An 18,535-nucleotide genomic window follows, 5' to 3' on the forward strand; every position below is an offset into this window, starting at 1 on the left:
TTTGAGCCATAATAGAAGATGGGCTTTCAATAACTTCGAGCGATAATAATTTAAAAACAATTTTTTTTCGGAAAATAAATAGAAAAAAATGTGTGTTTCAAATTATTTTCACTAGAAGTTATTGAAAGCCCATCTTCTATTATGGCTGAAAAGTTTTGTTTTTTAACGGAGAATTTGGTAAATTTTTTTGGATAAAATCGATAGTGTCCCATTGAAGGAAAATCCAATTTTTCGATTAAAAATGGCCAAAAAAGCATCAAGAAATTTTTTTTTTCAATTTTTGTACGTTTTTTCAGAAAGAGCATCAAAAAATACTTAAAAATTTTTGTATTTAATTAGGTTATTTCAATTTCTGTCAGAAACATGAATTTTTTTCGATAATTTCTTTAAAAATCGATGAGAAGAGATAAAGAGCTAAAAATTTAGCTGAGGACTTCTTTCTATATGTATAAAAACATATTAAAAAATCATAAAAATCTAAGAGGGTCACCGTCGCAACTTCGTTGAATTGACATGGAATGACCCATATACAACGACGAAATCGACTATGGCAGTCCCTTAGGGCTAGTTAGGTATAAAATCAGAAATCTTAAAATCAGCTAACATATCCGATTAACTGGATTTTGTTAACGTAGTATTATTTCAAGGTTTACAAAAATAACGGTTTCTGCTCTTACCTACAACACATCACTAAATATAACATGTTAACTACAAACTTGACATGAAATAAGCTTAACCCTATACTTAAGTTTAAAAAGATATATCAGTTTCTTGTTTCGTACAGCACGTAAAGAAAGGTATGATGGTAATTGATATTTTTAGAAGTGGATAAAATCATGCAGAGTGATGTTGCTTAAAACATTCCCACAAACAGATGGCTCCAGTTACGTGAACGTTAAGTGATCGAACAACGCCAACTTGAGGTATTTCCACACACTCATCTAGTAATGGAATCAAATTGGCCGGAATACCCGCTTTTTCGTTACTGTACAGTCAAAAAAAAAAAAAAACATTCAAAGATTAAACATCGTTTAGTTCGAATAGGCTATGAAACAACTGATGGAAGTAACTTATTGTCTCACCCTAGTACTAGTACAGTTTTTTTCTCAAACTTTGCTTCCATCAGATTTGTGCTATTGACTGTTTGTTCAGCGCCAACTAATCGGTAGCCCATATTCTTTTTCTCCAACAGATACTGTTGTAATTGATGAGGTTTTACCTGAAATTATATCAAATTTTGTAACCTTAGAAGTTTTGATTTGATATTGACTTGACTACATCTTGATTTACAATTTTGTGGAGATCAAGTGCTTTTTCTTTGGAAATGCATTCAATTAAATTCATTCGACTGTATAAAGTAACATGGAACATATATCAACTTACTTCTACAAGGGTAATCAGCTTTTCGGCCGAAACACTGAGACTCTGAAAGTCTTTCTCTTCTATGTGGTTTAGGGATGCCATAACAAACTCTGCAACTCCAAGTATTTCACAGGTTCTACTTAGGCCACCAAGATTTGGTAGTTTCTCGACGAGTGATGCAACAAGTATAATTTTATTTCCTTCTATTGAAGCTTCTCGATGTGATCTCAAACATCCGGAAGTTTCATTGAATTCATCTTCATTGGGTAACATTGATTTCCATGGAATGAATTTTTTTTGAATGTCAGTAGAATAATCACTGATGTTATTAGTATCGTCTCGTGTTGTGGATCCTTCATCTTTAAAATTAAAAGTCGCAGATTACAAGAAAAATACGAAACAGCAGGTAGGTCTTAGAATAAAACAGTTCTAGGCCTGGATACAAATTTTCACATATAAATATAATTAAAAAGTAGGTTATTTTGATCTTGTTAAAAATAATGAAGTATTGTGTTAAGTATGTAACTGGCGCGGATTGGGGTGGCAATGGATCACAATACACTGCATGCTAATCCCTTTCAATTGCCATAAAAACAGACACTTATTCCTTTAAAAAAAAAGCCATCGATGGCAGCACATCATCATAATTCTTATCACATAGTAGTTTTGACTAGTACAAAACTACTGTCATTTCACTGCATACTTCTATTGTGATTCAAAATATCTAATACATCGGAACAGTTCATTTATTGATATTGACTTACTTCCAAAAGTTTTTAACATGTTGGCAGAAACTGAAGCTTCACTCAAGTCGCTTTTAAGATTAAAAATTTTCAGCGGATGACTGTTAGATTCTTTGAAACCAAATTTATTAAACATCTGTGGTAGAATATATTCATCCGAAGAGACATTTGATAATCTTGGTAACTCATAAAATATAGTCTATAAATAAAGAGCAATACGGTTTGTAAATTAGGCATCAAAGTAATTCAAAATAAATGGCATGTTTATAATAAATGTAAGAGGTACCTGTAAGCTGTAGTCATCAATTGGATTAAAAACGGTAAAATAAAAATCCTCCTGTAATTTAGTAGAATTTTTCAATAGGTTTCCTAGCTGCAAACTTTTTGTTAGTGAATTGTAAAGTTCCTTGTACTTTTCGGTTACTGCTAGGTAGGACATTTTTTTTGCCAAATCATAAAGCTTGGATGCTAATACCTGTGTCCAGAAACATCGATTATTCACTGATACTGATGATAAAATTTTAAATTTATTAAAATCATATCTAACAATACTGAGAATTGCAAAGCTGTAATTTCTTACCTGGGCATATAATCGCACGTTAAACTGTTGTAACATACAGCATGGCATCATGTGTTCCAAACTTAGATCTATGAATTCTGATTGTAAATTAGATTTTAAGCTCCGAGCTACATGGTACACAATGCTTATTATTGAACATAAGCTACCGACTCGTTTCTCTTGAGCCTGCATACAAAAAACGTTGATAGATATGACTTGAAGGCTATAAGATATATTTTATGCAAATACTGCATACGATTCAGTATTACAGGACATTATTTATTTGTAAAATTGGTGAGTCATATATGGCTGGTAAATTTAAATGAGTTTGAAGTTACTAACGTTGACATACCACCAGATATATTCGGAGAATAATCATTATTGTGCGATTATACATTAACTTTGAAGGAGTTAAATTTTCAAAATATTAACATACAACTGATTTATCACGGTTAACTGAATTTCAGATTATCCTCAGCTGCGAACTAACGAATTCTCCTAACATCCATTATTATAATAACGTTAGTAACTTCAATCCCATGAATTTAAGAATTTGAGCATCTAGATCAAAAAAATTCTAATAAATTTTTTGCAGGTCAAAGGCATAGTATTTCCAGTGTAATCAAATTGTACCTCAATTAATACAGAGACTTACTATAACTGACCTGTCGAAATAAATTCCAAACTCCACCACGCAAGATTTCGCTTTCAAGATATATTTTAATGATCAGCCATTCTTGCATTATTCTGACACTGGGCTGACTACTTTCCGAAAGTATATTTTCGCACATTAACGAATTTAATAGCACCATATCATTCTGTAAAAATAATGAAGTACTCTAAAATTACAGAGCTACTACTAATTATCCTCATTAACTCCATACTGAATACAAGTTACATTACTTGTGTGCTTCACAGTATCAATAGATAGGAAGCAATCACATGTGTAGACTGTCATTGTAGTTCCAGTTTATTATTTTTTTTTTCCAATTTTTCTTCAACATTTTGATTGACACATGGTCGATCATACTTACAACTGTGGAAGCATAGGTAGATTGCCATGGGCATTTAAAGAAACTTTTCATTGTCTACTCTAGTATTCGCTATTTGTGCAACATTAAACATTTACAGGGTAAGGAATTAAAAAATCAATATACAAATGGAAATGAATATACCTGGTTTTAATAGCTTTGTTCACATACAGTATTGGTAGAATTTCCATGTCAATTCACTTGTGCTTCTACAGTTCTGATGATGGCCAATTACTGTAACCAAAACGTAAGAGATTGTGACAAAAAAAAAAAAAATAACTAAATTGAAAATACGATTACCATCTACACTTGTAATTGAGTCCTGTCTACTAATACTGTATTATCAAGAATAATGCTTTTTTGAAAATATGATCACCCTTGCGAGTTTTCTATATTTGAACTCAATAGCACCCGCCTCTGCAACAAACAAAACTCTGCAATATCTTCGATACAGTGCAATAAGAAAATTTATAGGTTTGCCTATGAAAAATCATTAAATTATAATATGTAACAATTCTTACAATTAGTAAATTCACTAACTTTTTTCAATACTGGTTGTAGTACAAAGAGAGCCTGTATAAGACGATTTTTGTGGCGGTGTGTCAGTGAATCTCCAAAGTACCGCTTATTTTGACTTTCATTCAGTCTTGCAATAATCATTGGTAATAATTTAGCTGCATGCTCAGTGTTGTCAGTTATCCGTTTATGCAATAATGCAACAGCATGTGCTCTTGTTGCTGTATCAGTGTTCACGTACCTGATAATATATATCTTTATACTGGGAAAGATTCCTATTTAACTAGCATAAATTTTTACTGGTCATTCAAAATAACAAGGACGAGATTTTTTGTGTAACGGAAATATACCAATAAAATAAAGGCCAGTAATAATTGTGATCGAATCGTAACAAAAGTGTTAACCAGGGAAAATCCAAAGGACTGTTGTCTATGATCTCCCATAACAATTTTTTATCAGTTGAATACTATGTAGAGACTCAAATTAATCATCAAACTGATTAGAAATGATATCAAGTGATGAATAGACACAAAAAATTTCTTAACTTTTTCAGCATTATATTTTCTGAGATACTGATTAAATAATGAGGAATTTTTAAAAGATTTTGTTTGCGGCTTACTAGCAATAAGGGTACAGAATGTGCCAAACCTTTGAAAAATATGAACAGGAATATCAACTATCATAAAAACAAAAAGAAGTAACAAGTCTAGGCTGTTCTAGTGTAGAATTACAATCTATGCATGCACTTTTTTTCCGTGTACATTTCTTTGATGTACCTCAGGCATCGTGATCTCAACTTTTCAAATAACATTAATAACTTGCATAACATAACTTATTAGTAACATTTTTAATCACAATTCTGTTGACTCACATGTTGGATAAGCAATTCGGATATGCTTTATGGTATAACTCAAAAACATAAGACCGGGCCTGTAGCTCGATTTTTTTATCACGACGTGGAACAATACCGTGGAATAAACAAGTGAGTAGGGCATCGTAGAAATTAGCAAGATGTACACCTTCAATATGTTCCAATCCATTTACCAAAACCACGCTTAGTCCAGGAATTTTTTCGACTTTTTCCACCATTTCCTCAGTGAACTACAAGTGATGAATCGTTCATACATCAAATTTCAAGTGCTGCTTGAAAAATAACAATTGAAATTCCAATTCGATTCAACTCACCTCCATTGTGAGTTCTTTCATATCTTCACACTCAAGAAATTTTGAACTGAAAATCAATTCCATTATTTTGTCCATTGCCAATCGACATTCATTAGTTTCAAGCATCGACTTCCAACACAATCTTGTGACCGACTTGAAACGATCAATATCTTTCGACTTAACGACTCCTTTATAAAATAATTGCGACAATACACCTATTGTTGGAACGAATATTTTTTTCCCACCAACTTGAACTAGGTGTAATACAGCTTCGATCCAATCAATATGTGGTATCCATTTATCAACTGGTTCATCTTGTAGATATATGTAAAATAGCTCAGCCACAAACTCATAATACTCTGCTACAATTTTTCCTTCCAGGTTTCTATTTTCACTTATAATTTCATTCGTGTGATCAGATGATCGTACGGCTAGAGTCTTATACATGTTGTATAAAGGACCAATAAATTTATAATTTCTGAGTTTCACGTTGGTTGCTTTTAGACAAGCGTATAATATTTTAACCCCACAAATCTTTTGAAGATTATTACTGTATCCTCCATCGTTAATCATATTCCATGATTCTACTTCAAATCTTTCAATATGATTCTGTACGTCTCTTTTTGAAATGATTGAGTTCTCATCTGTGAAAAATTTCTGTGTTACCAATACAAGAGTATTAATCTCATCAATAGTAGCTTCGTCAGTTATGTTTCGCATAAATTTGAATGCGATTCGTAAAGTGATATCAACATAATCAGCAATGAATTCTCGCATAATATAATCTTTTGACGAAGTAAAGTCGAAGAGATAACCAATAAGTTCAATACATCTCTTTCTCAACTCAATATTTCCGTAAGGCCTGGAATCTGCGCCAATGAGACAATGAAGTAAGTTTCGTAGCATAGTAAATCCTGCACACGACTTAGAATCAAGGATAATGTGCCCATCATGAAAAAGCATAAGCATCAATGATAAAGATTTCATACTGACATCACTGAGTGAATTCTTATCGATGAATTGGCTGCAGATTTTTTCAAGAAATCGCAGAGCCTCATCCCGTTTCACTGTTTTTGATAGCCAAGTAGATATTCGTTTCCAAGATAATTGACCACGAGTTAGGGATTCGTGGATAGAAAATGCTGACAGCGTATTTGCTACCGCTACCAAATTCAAAGGCTCTGTAACAAAGTGGGTGAGAGTTTCTAGTAGTTCCACCTGGGAACCGATGCGAAGAACTCGGCAGTGCATATTAAGATTGATTTCTGCTAATGTTTTCACAGCTTCTAGTTCAATTTCTTTCCACATGCTGCCCACTCTCGCTACTTTGGACAGAGCATGAATAATATAGAACAACGCTACAGGACCCCAAGTCATCTTCGAGGCATGTGTTAGGAATCTTGTAACAAAGTCACTATATTTTACTTCAGCAGAATTTAGAAGTTTAATGAGCTCTTTTACAATGATTGGTTCGTCGTTTGTATCGTTTTCGTACAGGTAAGTATTGTTCAAAACATGAAGAATGAGTATCAGAAAATCATCGTTGTATAAACCTGGGTCGAGAGCGAATACATTTAATAACCCCCATTTGACTACAGTGTTATTACTGTGCTGAAAAATACGTGAAAAAGCACAACGTACCCATGCGAAGTGGAAACCAGCTGCATTGCAACATTCCTGCTCGAATTTTTCATCGACCAAAGTTTTCAGAAGTGGGAAAACTGGAATTACGAAATGCTTCTGCTTTTCCTCCAATGCTTCTAATATCAAAAACAAATTGTTTACGTTATTCTTGAAAGAAGTTCGTTGAGATTCATTTCCAGTGCATACCAGCGGTCTAATTTCTTTGTATTGGTCAAGTCTTATACCTTCAATTTTATAGTTGTCAAGAAAATCAACTACTCTTTTCGCAAGATATAAAGCTTGCTTACGCTGGTGTGGTATTGGACTCGATAATCCTTTCAATAATACGAGCCAAAATGACTGTGTGATAAGTTTTTCAAGCAGCTGTTCGTGGTATTCAGGTTTTATCGAAAACCAAGCATCGGCTGTCATGCACATGATATAAAGGATATCACCCGTATCACATTTCAGTTCGAAAATCATTTCCCATATTTCTGTGAGCATCTCTTTTCGATTTGTGACACTTATGACTTTTGGTAGGAGCAAAATTAGCGCAGGGCATTCGTTATCATTTTTTGATACCAACCACTGGCGTATATGACGCTTGAAGCATATGGTTAGATTTGCAACATCCGATTGCTCGCTCAATTCAGAGCTGGCTGGAAGCAGAAGAAGACTATTCACGTAACAGGCCATCAATTTCACGTCCAAGACGTTTATCTTATTTTCTGTGTCAAAATATTCATCTATTGACTCTTGCAGATGTTGCAAATTCTTCAGGATCATACATGTGTCGTAACGAAGTACCATATGTAGCATAAAAATGTCGAGTATCAAAGATAAGCATTTGGTATCCGTGGTGTAAAGATATAAATATTTTTGTAATACATCGACATCTATAGAATGAGCTGTCAAATAGGATTTGTGTACTAACTTAACAAGGTCAGCATTCTTTTCGGTTAAGGACCTTGTCTCCTGGTATACGAAGCAGAGGATTCTTTTTAAAGTTTCCAAAGTCTCCAGACTGTCTGGATGCTGGTTAATATTTTGTACAATACCGGAAAACGAAACCAAGAGAGAGTCGAAGATATATGAATGATTTGTAGAAGCAAAGAGCAGATACTTGATTTGCCCTGTGTCGTGTGCCATAAATCGTTCATGTACATCCATTTCATCAAATTGTTAGGGATTTATATCATCATTTGGTATTTGCTCAGTAAAATTTAGCCCTTTGCTCACGAAACGTTAAAAAATCTGAAAACAAAATGTCTTTCATTTATTTACAGTTTTGAAATTCAATGTCATGTGGAAACAGACGCATTTCGTAATTCGTCGGGCAGCTACAACAGACGTATCTTGAAAGATGCTACAGTAAGTGTAAACAAAGCTCTGTACACAAATTTAGCGCCGACTGAGATGGATTCGTTCTAGCCACCCAAGGAAATACAAACGTTCTAAATGGCTTACTGAAATACATCTGTTTCCATAAGACCTATCGATATGAGTAAGAACTCTAATTAAAATACAAGTCGACAGCTGAGATGATGAATTCATTATTCTATTCCATGACTAAAATTTATATAATAAGTTATGGGGTAGATGTAAGATTTCGCAACTATGGTATAACTGAATAAGTTAAGCTTGCGAAACATAAGTGTGTTCGACTCTGTAAGCTTTTTTTGGATTTCAGTAACAACGATTCTAAAATGGTATAATAATGATTTTTCATCACAATTGATCTTTAAATTGTTATTATGAATTTCATTCGCTCTTATAATTTATTAGTATCACATATGTGGAAAATACCAGCTGTGGTATATTCTGATCAAATTGCGCCTTCACAGGTTAAAAGAGAATGAAAATAAGCAAACACTTGTTTCGATTGAATGTTAACACGCAGCAGTTTCCAAGAAAATTGCTATCGAAGATTTCAGTGTGCGCTCTATATTGAAACAAGCCAATGGCGATTCGCTAGTGTCACCAGCCAGGATGTAGTAGCCAACATTCGAGTATTAGTAGTTAATTTCTTTTTTTTCTCCTTATTTTCCTTCGACATCGTACATGAATGTTTTTAATGACAGTCTCCAACTAGCGGAATGTGACAAATTTCGATTTACTGTAATTGGTATGAAATTTTATATACTTGGATTAGAATTGTAAAGTGGTAATAACAATCACAAAAATCATAGCACGAATAATAATGAATAAAATCTTTGTAACCCAGCTGACTGTACATTTTTTGTTTGACTATTTACAAGTTCCTAGATTTACGAGATGGGAGCCTTTTTTTATTTAAAACAAATAATAATTATTCTTGAATGATATCGATGAGAAAATGAAGAGAAAAAGGTTTCCACTCATACTTGGACCTGAGACACCAAACTCATAGGCCAATACAATCGAATATGGATTATGCTGGGCGGCTTATCAAGAACACTCAAATCTTTCATAGAAATTTTCTTTAAAAGGGCTGAGTGTGGACACTAACAGCGAAACAGGTAGGTATTCTATTATTTTTTATTCACTGTCACTGTGAAGGCTGAACTCAATCGGAGCTTACCAGACCACGTGTTCTCCTCCCAAATTCTGATAACAAATGAATATAAGTCATTCAATATTCAACTGACAGTTTATCACTTTTGGCTGCCGGATAAATTACAACGCTTTATCTCTCATGAATTTATTTTTGGAACTCACTATTAGATACGAGTTGGATTTCCCCTCACGGTGATTAACCACAACCTCGTGTATATAATTTAGACATAAATTATGAATTTCTCACGCAATAAGCAAGACTTATAACCCTGGGTTACTTTTCGTAACAGTTTGCCGGGTCTGGCCGGGTTTGGGGGTAATAGCAGTTTTACGTATTATCAACCAAGCAGCTGACCACGTCAGTAAAAGAAGTTCTTCATAACCGACAACTATCGCGTGCAACACGTTGGTAATGTACCGTTGTCATCGTGAAACTGAAAAGTTGTGAAAATCTCGTACAAGAAATATTATGTATGCAGAAATTATGGGACGAAAAAATAAATGTCAATCAAATACATGATTCTGTATCGTTTATATTTACCTGAAAATAACCAATCTTTTAGAGGTGGCAGTCGCATCTCTAATTCTCTAAGATGCTCAATTTATTTTTTCAAGGTTTTTTACGTGACCAGCTGTGTATACATCTACTTTTTACCTTAACCTGATATTGTACGGAGTAAAATTCTTGCCTGAACAGCCTTTTAAAGTTTTCGTAAGTATCACACATATCTTTGTTCATATCAAACCAAATTTTTGCTCCACCTATTAATGTACTATTAATAATTCTCAATCGTTGTCCATCACTTATACTACTAACGTTAAAATAATTTTCCAATTCTGACAAAAATTCCAATGGATTCTAACTATCTTCGTCACAAAATTTAGGAACCTTAATATCGAGTTGAAAATCAATTTGAAATCATAACAGATAATAAAGCTTCAACTTTCTTGAAAACTACAATTTATCAAAATGCGCGTTTAATAAGATGGAGTTTGTTACTCCAGCAGTATGACTTCAAAACGATACATTGTAAAGGCAGTGACAACATTGTCGCAGATTTTTTTAGTCGTAATCCTGATAGTCAATTTCATGAGGATCATCCCAATTACAGAATAATTTCAGCAATTACATCGAATCTTTTACCAAACGAGAAAAATAATCACCAAATGTTATCAAGTTTAATGAAATCTTTGACCATGGATACCATACTTCCAGTTCATTTTAAACAATTTGGAAGGGTCCAAAGAGCTGACCAATCAATAAAAGTAATGTTCGACTCAGTCAATTCAAAAAAAGGCAATGTTAGATATAAGGTATACAATGACGTGTTATTCGTTAATGGCAAATATGACGAAAAGTGGAAGCTTGTAATTCCAACTGGATTAATAAAACAATTGATTGGTTCAGTGCATTCTAAATTAGGTCATGTAGGTGTATATAAAACAAGTCAATATTTAAGGGAATATTATTATTGGAAGTATATGGGTAGCGACGTCAAACATTTTGCGTTGGCTTGTGATCTATGTCAGCGTACAAAACATCTAACTTACAGTATGGAAGGAGCATATCAGATGGTGAGATCTGAAAAACAGGGAGATCTCGTCACAGTAGACTACTATGGACCATTGCCTAGGTCAATAGGGGGTGTTCAGTATATTTTAGTGGCCTTAGATGCATTTTCAAAATATGTTACACTATATCCAGTAAAAAGGGCAACAGCGCAAATAAGTTTAAAGAAAATTACCGAACACTATATTCCAACTTTGGGAAAACCAAACAGAATTTTGTCCGACAATGGAACCCAATTTACCGCTGCGAAATGGAAAGGAGAGTTAGAAAAAATGGGTATTAAAGTATGCTATTCGTCAATAAGGCACCCGCAATCAAATCCTACCGAAAGGGTTATGAGAGAATTAGGAAAATTCTTTAGAGTCTACTGTGCAGAGCAGCATACGAAATGGGCAAAGTTCATACCAAATATACAAAAAATTTTAAATGTAACAGTACATCAGAGTACAGGTTTCACACCATATCAGCTACAATTTGACAAAGATCATACCGATAAGATACAGCAAATTATAAAATTTCCGCCAACAGATTTGATAAGCAAACCATTGAAAATTGAGTTAGCTAGAGGAAGAATTGAAAAAGCATTCAATCAGCGATGTAAATATCAAAAACAAAAATCGAAAATAGAACTTAATATTGGTGACCTGGTTCTGATAAGGGTTCCAATGCAATCAAGTCTATTGGATAAGGTGACACAGAAATTTTTTCATTTATTTCAAGGGCCATTTAAAATATCAAGTATCATTGGAAAAAATGCTTATCTGTTAGTTGAAATTGATGATGAAAGTAAAGTAAAAGGCGTATACAATAGAGTGAATTTAAGGTTGTATCGTCAATCCACCTAGTATGCAAGATGTTTCTAAAAAATTAGTAGATAAATTTCACGGTCGCACAGGTCCGATTGATCCTCCATGTCTCACCCAGAAACAATTAAGTGTAAGATTATATATTGAAAAATTTTGTTAAATAGATTATAAGGATTTAGATACCATAAATGACTGAGGAATGTGTGTATGCGTGAACGTATGAGTGAGAAAACGTGACGATAGTGACATAAAACAAAGTGCCATGACAGTGTTCGTTTTTCATAAACGAAGCGACGTCCATGAAAAAAGGGGGGTAATGTAACGATTACATGCATTCGAATATGGGCGGCAATATTTCGGATTTGACCGGACGCAAGGAAAGTGCGCGGTTGACCAGTCTGGCGGAACCGGCAACAGATCCGGAGGAGAGAAGAAGAGGACTCTGCGGAAAGACGCCAACCGGTACAGACCTACAATAATAATACTCCGCAGAAGTAGAAAATCTAGCCAGTTATAAGATTTACAAAGTCACGTAGACACCATAGTAAGTTCACCGAATCTTCGATGTCGTCGCGATCCAAGCTGCTCCCATCCCCCATCTCATTGTGGGTAAACGACGAAACCTAAAGGTGAACACCAGAGCTCTAATTATCCATCGAACGAGAGTGAAAAAGAGAAGAATATCTGGATTGGCAAGAGACTTATCTGTTTCAACTGTATTCAACGACAAAGACAAGGAACCAGTTGATTTTAACATATGGTGTATCGAAGGCGTATTTTTTAAATGGTGTGTATGTGTGAATGTTTGAATGAATGTATAGCTTTTGTTTTTTTTTTATCTGTACACTTTTATTTCTACCTTTTCTTGCAATCTTTTTATTTGAACTGTTTTATTTCTACGGTTTTATCTTTACAATTTTGTCGACTATTTTATTTATAATTTATTTATTTATGGTTCTTAGTTGTTCAGGTTGAATAAAGTGTTACAATATTTTGATAAGCTGTTAACATCGTCGTTCAGTAATACAACATTTTGAAAACGTGACGAAAGATAGCTAATAAACACATTTTAATTTCAGTATAATATTAACGTATTTATGAAACCATATTGTTCTTTTCAATTGTTGAAATGCTAAATATCCATGATTGTCCATTCATAGTTCTCAAAGTGCTAAAAAGAACGGGAAAAATCTGACTTTCGCAAGGCAAATTTTCTAATGTTCAGAATTATATTAATAACATTATTGAAAAATCAACGGCTGTTTGTCAATAACTGATTTTCAAGAGAAATCATCTGATACCTATCAGATTATTAGATCCTATTTCTAACGCAACATTATCCGTAAAGTCAATTTTTATCCTGTCGGCTGTACATACTACCGTAATCAAAAGATACTCATAGTTATAATCTGTTATATAGTTATATTTTGCAGTGTTGCACATTTGTTTAATTTCAAGAGATGAGAATTTACTATATTGTTACGTGTCCGAAAGGTGCAGTTGAAAGAGTTGGAGAGGCTGTTTAAAAAGAGTCATGTGGTTTGTAGCCACCTAAAGTAAAAAGCGTGCCGAAAACGGTAATCGAAAGTATAAGTATAGCAAGAAGATAACCCGAGACGCCATTTGCACGTATTTATGAATTGGATGTACAAATCACTTTGTCATAAACCATAATGATCCTTATTACATAAAAATATTTTTTCGGAATATTTAGTGTTACAAGTCCACGTGATAGATTTTTATTAACGAAATTACACTTGCATATGTTCCAATGAGGCATGAAGCACCAGCTGGGAACTGATGTTTACAACTACGAAGTCTAGCTCGACTACCAAGTCAACAAATACGTTGCACCTGATGGATGGTTCGATGCCGTTCAAAGACGTCCCTGATAGTCAGAGAGCCATCTAGTCCTGGAAAAAGATTTAGCAAAATTTAAGAAGTTGCCCTACAAGTTATTCTTAATTGTTTCAAGCGATGCTTTCAACTCGTCAATTGTTAGTGGGATCCGTATAAAGTTATAAGTATACGTAAAACCCTTTGTTAAATTATAAGATTTGTCAGGTACAAAGATCATTTCATAAATACAAACATAGAAAATACCGGAATTATTAACAGAACCGATGCGCAGTGAGGTAGAATCCCAAAAAGCTGGCCGAAAATCAAATTTTTGAATTGTATGTATTCGTCTATATACGTTAACATCTGGTTTACAGGTAGTCTTAGCATGAAATTCCGGACCTAGCAGGTATACACCTGCTCTAGGGTCGCCTCGGCATCAGTCGACATTCAGCCGTCGTTCGGTACGCACTAAACAAGTATACGCGTCAAAAAATTCTTGTCTGTTTCAAAGTGCTGTGAAACGAACGAAACTATCGCAATTTGGATTCTGCAAAATGGAATCACTTTCTGAAGGTATGTAGAATATATAGTTATGCACAGTTATTGCGTATTGTATGTTAGAAATATTTAAATTTTGCAACAAGTAAACATAAAAAATTGAACTTTTTTTTTCTAAAATCGATTTTCTAATAGAGTTTTAAAAACGTCTTCGCGAGTCTCGGCCTCGTTTCGACAAGGAATTAATAGTGTATAGTATAAAGTATAATATAGTAAAAAACTGGCTGCTCAGGAGTGCTCAACGAATAGTTAGACCGATTTTTCGGGAGAAATACGTGGCGTGACATTAACGGACGTGTGAATGTAATGCATTGATTATTACGTTACAGCGCGTTGGTATATTTTGAAAATGATCTCAAAATTTTATAAAATATTTCTAAAAGAACTCTTAGTAGTTAGAACTGTATTTCCCACATCTTTGTAAGGCAGAACGGTAGGTAGCACCCTTCGACTGCACTGTAGGGTCTTTGCCAGTAAAGGTGCATTAGTGTATACGTAGACGGCGATTCGACAAGGCTGACGAGGGGCTCCCAGAGCAGCCATATATGAAAAATGTAGCCGCCTGCTGTTCAGACTTTATTATACCTTTTCTATACGGACACAGAGGTGACGCTTATAAAGACAGATATCCATGAGAGTTCGGTATTTTCTTTTCGTACGGAATGTATGTAAGTATATTTGTTATGCGTTTTTTGTCGCTAAACGATGTATCTTCAGAAAATTAATCATATTTTTTGTGGACACCGGTTAGCAATCTAACATGCATCATTCATATTAAAAATATTCGTTTTCTTTATAAATATACAATCATAAGCATAAAATAATTTCAGAATAATCTCATTTAATTTTGTACATGTTTATATTGGTATTTTACAGAGTCTTCCAAATCTTCAAGTATGGAATTGACAAGAAAAGATATTTTTTTTATGGTGAAAGACAGTTTAAAAAACGAACAAAAAGACGTTATTGACGTTTTGAAAGATGCAATTTTCAAGAAAACCGAAGATGTGATACAAGTAGACGGGGATGAGAAGTCATTAGTGATGAAAAAGGAACACGTGGGCGACCTTCGCAATCTTTTGCCTTATCCAGCGATAGATCTAAGAGGAGAAAGACTGAAAAAGTACGATCTACTTTATCTACAGAAGAATTAACGTATGCTGCTCAAATGAGTTTAAGGAGTTCTGGTCAAGTGCATGCTGCTTAAGTTCTTCAAGATGTCACATCGACAAGCCCAACAAGAGCTTCAAAATATATAGCTGCTACTCGGTCACAAAATGAAGCACCTTTAACCCCCGACGAAGCACTCTACTTAATGATCGAGAAAGGAGAATCAAAGCGCTCGTATCGGCTATCAAGGAATGCAGATAGAGCACATAAATGCAAATTATACCCATCGTATCATGAAGTAGAAAAAGCAAAATATCATTGTTATCCATCAGTTGTGTACACTAGTGTTAGTGAGTTGTGCGCACAAATAAAACTACAGGCTTTACTTGATCGTACCACGTATAGAATTATGCAACTTCAGGCTGATGTCATCGATACTCTTAATTCGGAAATTCTGCAAAAATTAGTTCTTCGCTGTAAATGGGGGTGTGACGGAAGCAGCGGTCAAAGTGTTTATAAGCAGTAATTTGCTGAGGATGGAAAATCTGATGAAAGCATTTTTTATACTTCTCTGGTACCTTTACAATTAATCTACAACAATCACGAAACGGATGAAGCAACTATTGTGTGGAAAAATCCTAGACCTTCATCTCCTCGATTTTGCAGACCAATACGATTGCAGTTTGTACATGAAGATGTACAATCAACACTGAAAGAAGTTACAGACATAGAACAGCAGATTGAGGGTCTTGAACCATACACTGCTGACAAAAATGATAAATCAATTTCAGTAACCTATTGTACGTCATTTACGATGATTAATGTCGACGGCAAAGTCTGTAACGCTGTAACCGGTACCACTTCTGCAGAACGCTGCTTCCTGTGCAAAGCCACTTCTCAAGATTTTAATTTTAAGAACTACAGATTACATCATTCAAGAAAATGCTCCAGAGAATCGAATATAAGAGACATTTTCAATAGGCTTCTCGTAACATAAGATCCATTTCTCTCAAGCATCAGGAAATTGCCCCAGAGACCGGCGAAATCTCTATATAAAGAAGCTAGAGAGATGTTTAAACAACCTGAAGTCATCGGACAAGAGACAAGGAACGATTCCGATTTAGATACAAGCGGGTCAACATCAGAATCGGAATCGAATGATTCGAACATCGAAAGTGACATTCAAGATTTTTGTTACTAGAAATAAATAAAGAGTTATTTAATTTGTTGCAAACTTTGTACTCAAAAAACTTTTGATAAATAAATACATTGCTCAAGAGATTTTTTACTCATTCAAACCTAAAAAAATCATGAAATATTTTCTATTTAAAATTATTAAAAATTGAAAATTTTTACGGAATCGACCATATATCGCATCTGCTATTTTAAAAATTAACATTTCAATAACAAATTCATAATCAGCGATCCCAAAAACCCTTAAGAAATACGATTGGGTATTTTTTACTGAATAATTTGACTAATTAGTTGAGTTATGTCTGCCATTTTGGGTCCGCCATTTTGAAAATCGTGATTATGATAACAGATTCGTAATCAGCGACCCCGAAAATCCCCGGGGAAAGAATTTAACATCATTTACGCCACTTTCTGATTTTTGGCCAGCTTTTTGGGATTCTGCCCCACTGTCGCGCTGGCGTCAGTCAACTAATCGCGAGCGTACGAGACAGAGAAAGGTACTCGTTTTACTGTTCCCCTCTCTGTACCGTTTATCACTTACACGAATGTACATTAGAGTGTCCCAAAAAAACCGAGTATTTTTTTTTTTTCAAAGAACATTGAAAAATCGTCAGAGTATCTCTAGAAAATGACCCTGTGAAAATATAAGCTCTTAATATTAATATTTAGAGGTGGCGATTTGTAATTTTCTATTTCCCATTTAAATAACATGGGAAAATTTTTTTTTGAACTTTGGAATTTTGTGATGGGATAACGAGCTACTTCATAAGTATGACAAAATCAGGTCTCATAGGAAATTTGATGCTCTACAAAAAAGGTCTGATTGACATTTTGCGTAAATCCAGCCGTTTCAAAAATATCGAGCCTCAAACTTCGGACTGTTTAAAATTATGCTTTTTTTTCGTAAATACAACAAAAATTAATTTATATGTATTATAAACCCAGAATTATCAACTGAACAATAAATATATGCATATATTTGACGGAATGCAGATCCGAAATTATTAATAATTTGACAAATGATAATTTTTATTGATTTTTAGCGAAAAATATTTACTTACCTAAAAAAATTCGTAGAAGTTTATTATAAATTTATTTGTATTATGTATTAATAATATATTTACTATTTGCATAGTCATATGTTTATAGTCTATTTCACTTCATATCAATTTTCTTCTGTTATCTGCTAAGTTAAGTGGATTAGTAATCCCAATTTCGGTAGGATTAATAATACAATTGTTATTTGCGTCCTCTACCAACTATTGTACATAATTGCCTTCCAAGCTTTTGTACTATTATACGTTTCTTCTCGTATCATTACGCTACTGATTACATTTTATTGTGATAATTGTTTAACTTGACAGTTTATTTATTAATAGGTAAGTAAATATTTTTCGCTAAAAATCAATAAAAATTATCATTTGTCAAATTATTAATAATTTCGGATCTGCATTCCGTCAAATATATGCATATATTTATTGTTCAGTTGATAATTCTGGGTTTATAATACATATAAATTAATTTTTGTTGTATTTACGAAAAAAAAGCATAATTTTAAACAGTCCGAAGTTTGAGGCTCGATATTTTTGAAACGGCTGGATTTACGCAAAATGTCAATCAGACCTTTTTTGTAGAGCATCAAATTTCCTATGAGACCTAATTTTGTCATACTTATGAAGTAGCTCGTTATCCCATCACAAAATTCCAAAGTTCAAAAAAAAATTTTCCCATGTTATTTAAATGGGAAATAGAAAATTACAAATCGCCACCTCTAAATATTAATATTAAGAGCTTATATTTTCACAGGGTCATTTTCTAAAGATACTCTGACGATTTTTCAATGTTCTTTGAAAAAAAAAAAATAGTCGGTTTTTTTGGGACACTCTAATGTACATGCTCTAAGGTCTAGGAACAGTGTGGCC

At 33.8% G+C, this 18,535-nt stretch overlaps 1 protein-coding gene and 1 long non-coding RNA gene across 9 annotated transcripts; one reads left to right on the top strand and one right to left on the bottom strand.

Annotated features, from left to right (window-relative positions):
• Positions 1 to 617: 617 nt before the first annotated feature.
• Positions 618 to 9,842, bottom strand: LOC124217606 (probable methyltransferase TARBP1). 8 transcript variants are annotated; one of them, XM_046623464.2, is made up of 12 exons: positions 9,559 to 9,835; positions 7,244 to 8,252; positions 5,397 to 7,135; positions 5,083 to 5,312; positions 4,236 to 4,452; positions 3,330 to 3,482; positions 2,686 to 2,850; positions 2,392 to 2,580; positions 2,127 to 2,304; positions 1,384 to 1,721; positions 1,083 to 1,219; positions 618 to 985 (listed from the first exon to the last, which is right to left on the bottom strand). In XM_046623464.2, exons 2-12 carry the CDS (start codon positions 8,166 to 8,168, stop codon positions 835 to 837), a joined length of 4,422 nt encoding a protein of 1,473 aa, XP_046479420.1. In that variant the 5' UTR covers positions 8,169 to 8,252; positions 9,559 to 9,835; the 3' UTR covers positions 618 to 834. The 8 variants fall into 8 exon arrangements, with proteins under 8 accessions (XP_046479420.1, XP_046479419.1, XP_046479421.1 ...); XM_046623463.2 differs by having other exon boundaries at positions 5,397 to 8,252; positions 9,696 to 9,839; XM_046623465.2 differs by having other exon boundaries at positions 2,392 to 2,442; positions 5,397 to 8,252; positions 9,559 to 9,836.
• A 366-nt stretch (positions 9,843 to 10,208) lies between these two features.
• On the top strand, positions 10,209 to 15,315 carry LOC138190820 (uncharacterized). Its single transcript, XR_011176915.1, has 3 exons — positions 10,209 to 10,245; positions 14,126 to 14,324; positions 15,186 to 15,315. It is a non-coding gene; the product is annotated as an uncharacterized lncRNA (long non-coding RNA).
• Positions 15,316 to 18,535: the final 3,220 nt, after the last annotated feature.

This window comes from Neodiprion pinetum, chromosome 4 (genome assembly GCF_021155775.2).
Source record: "Neodiprion pinetum isolate iyNeoPine1 chromosome 4, iyNeoPine1.2, whole genome shotgun sequence".
In the NCBI taxonomy this organism is placed as follows: Eukaryota; Metazoa; Arthropoda; class Insecta; order Hymenoptera; family Diprionidae; genus Neodiprion; species Neodiprion pinetum.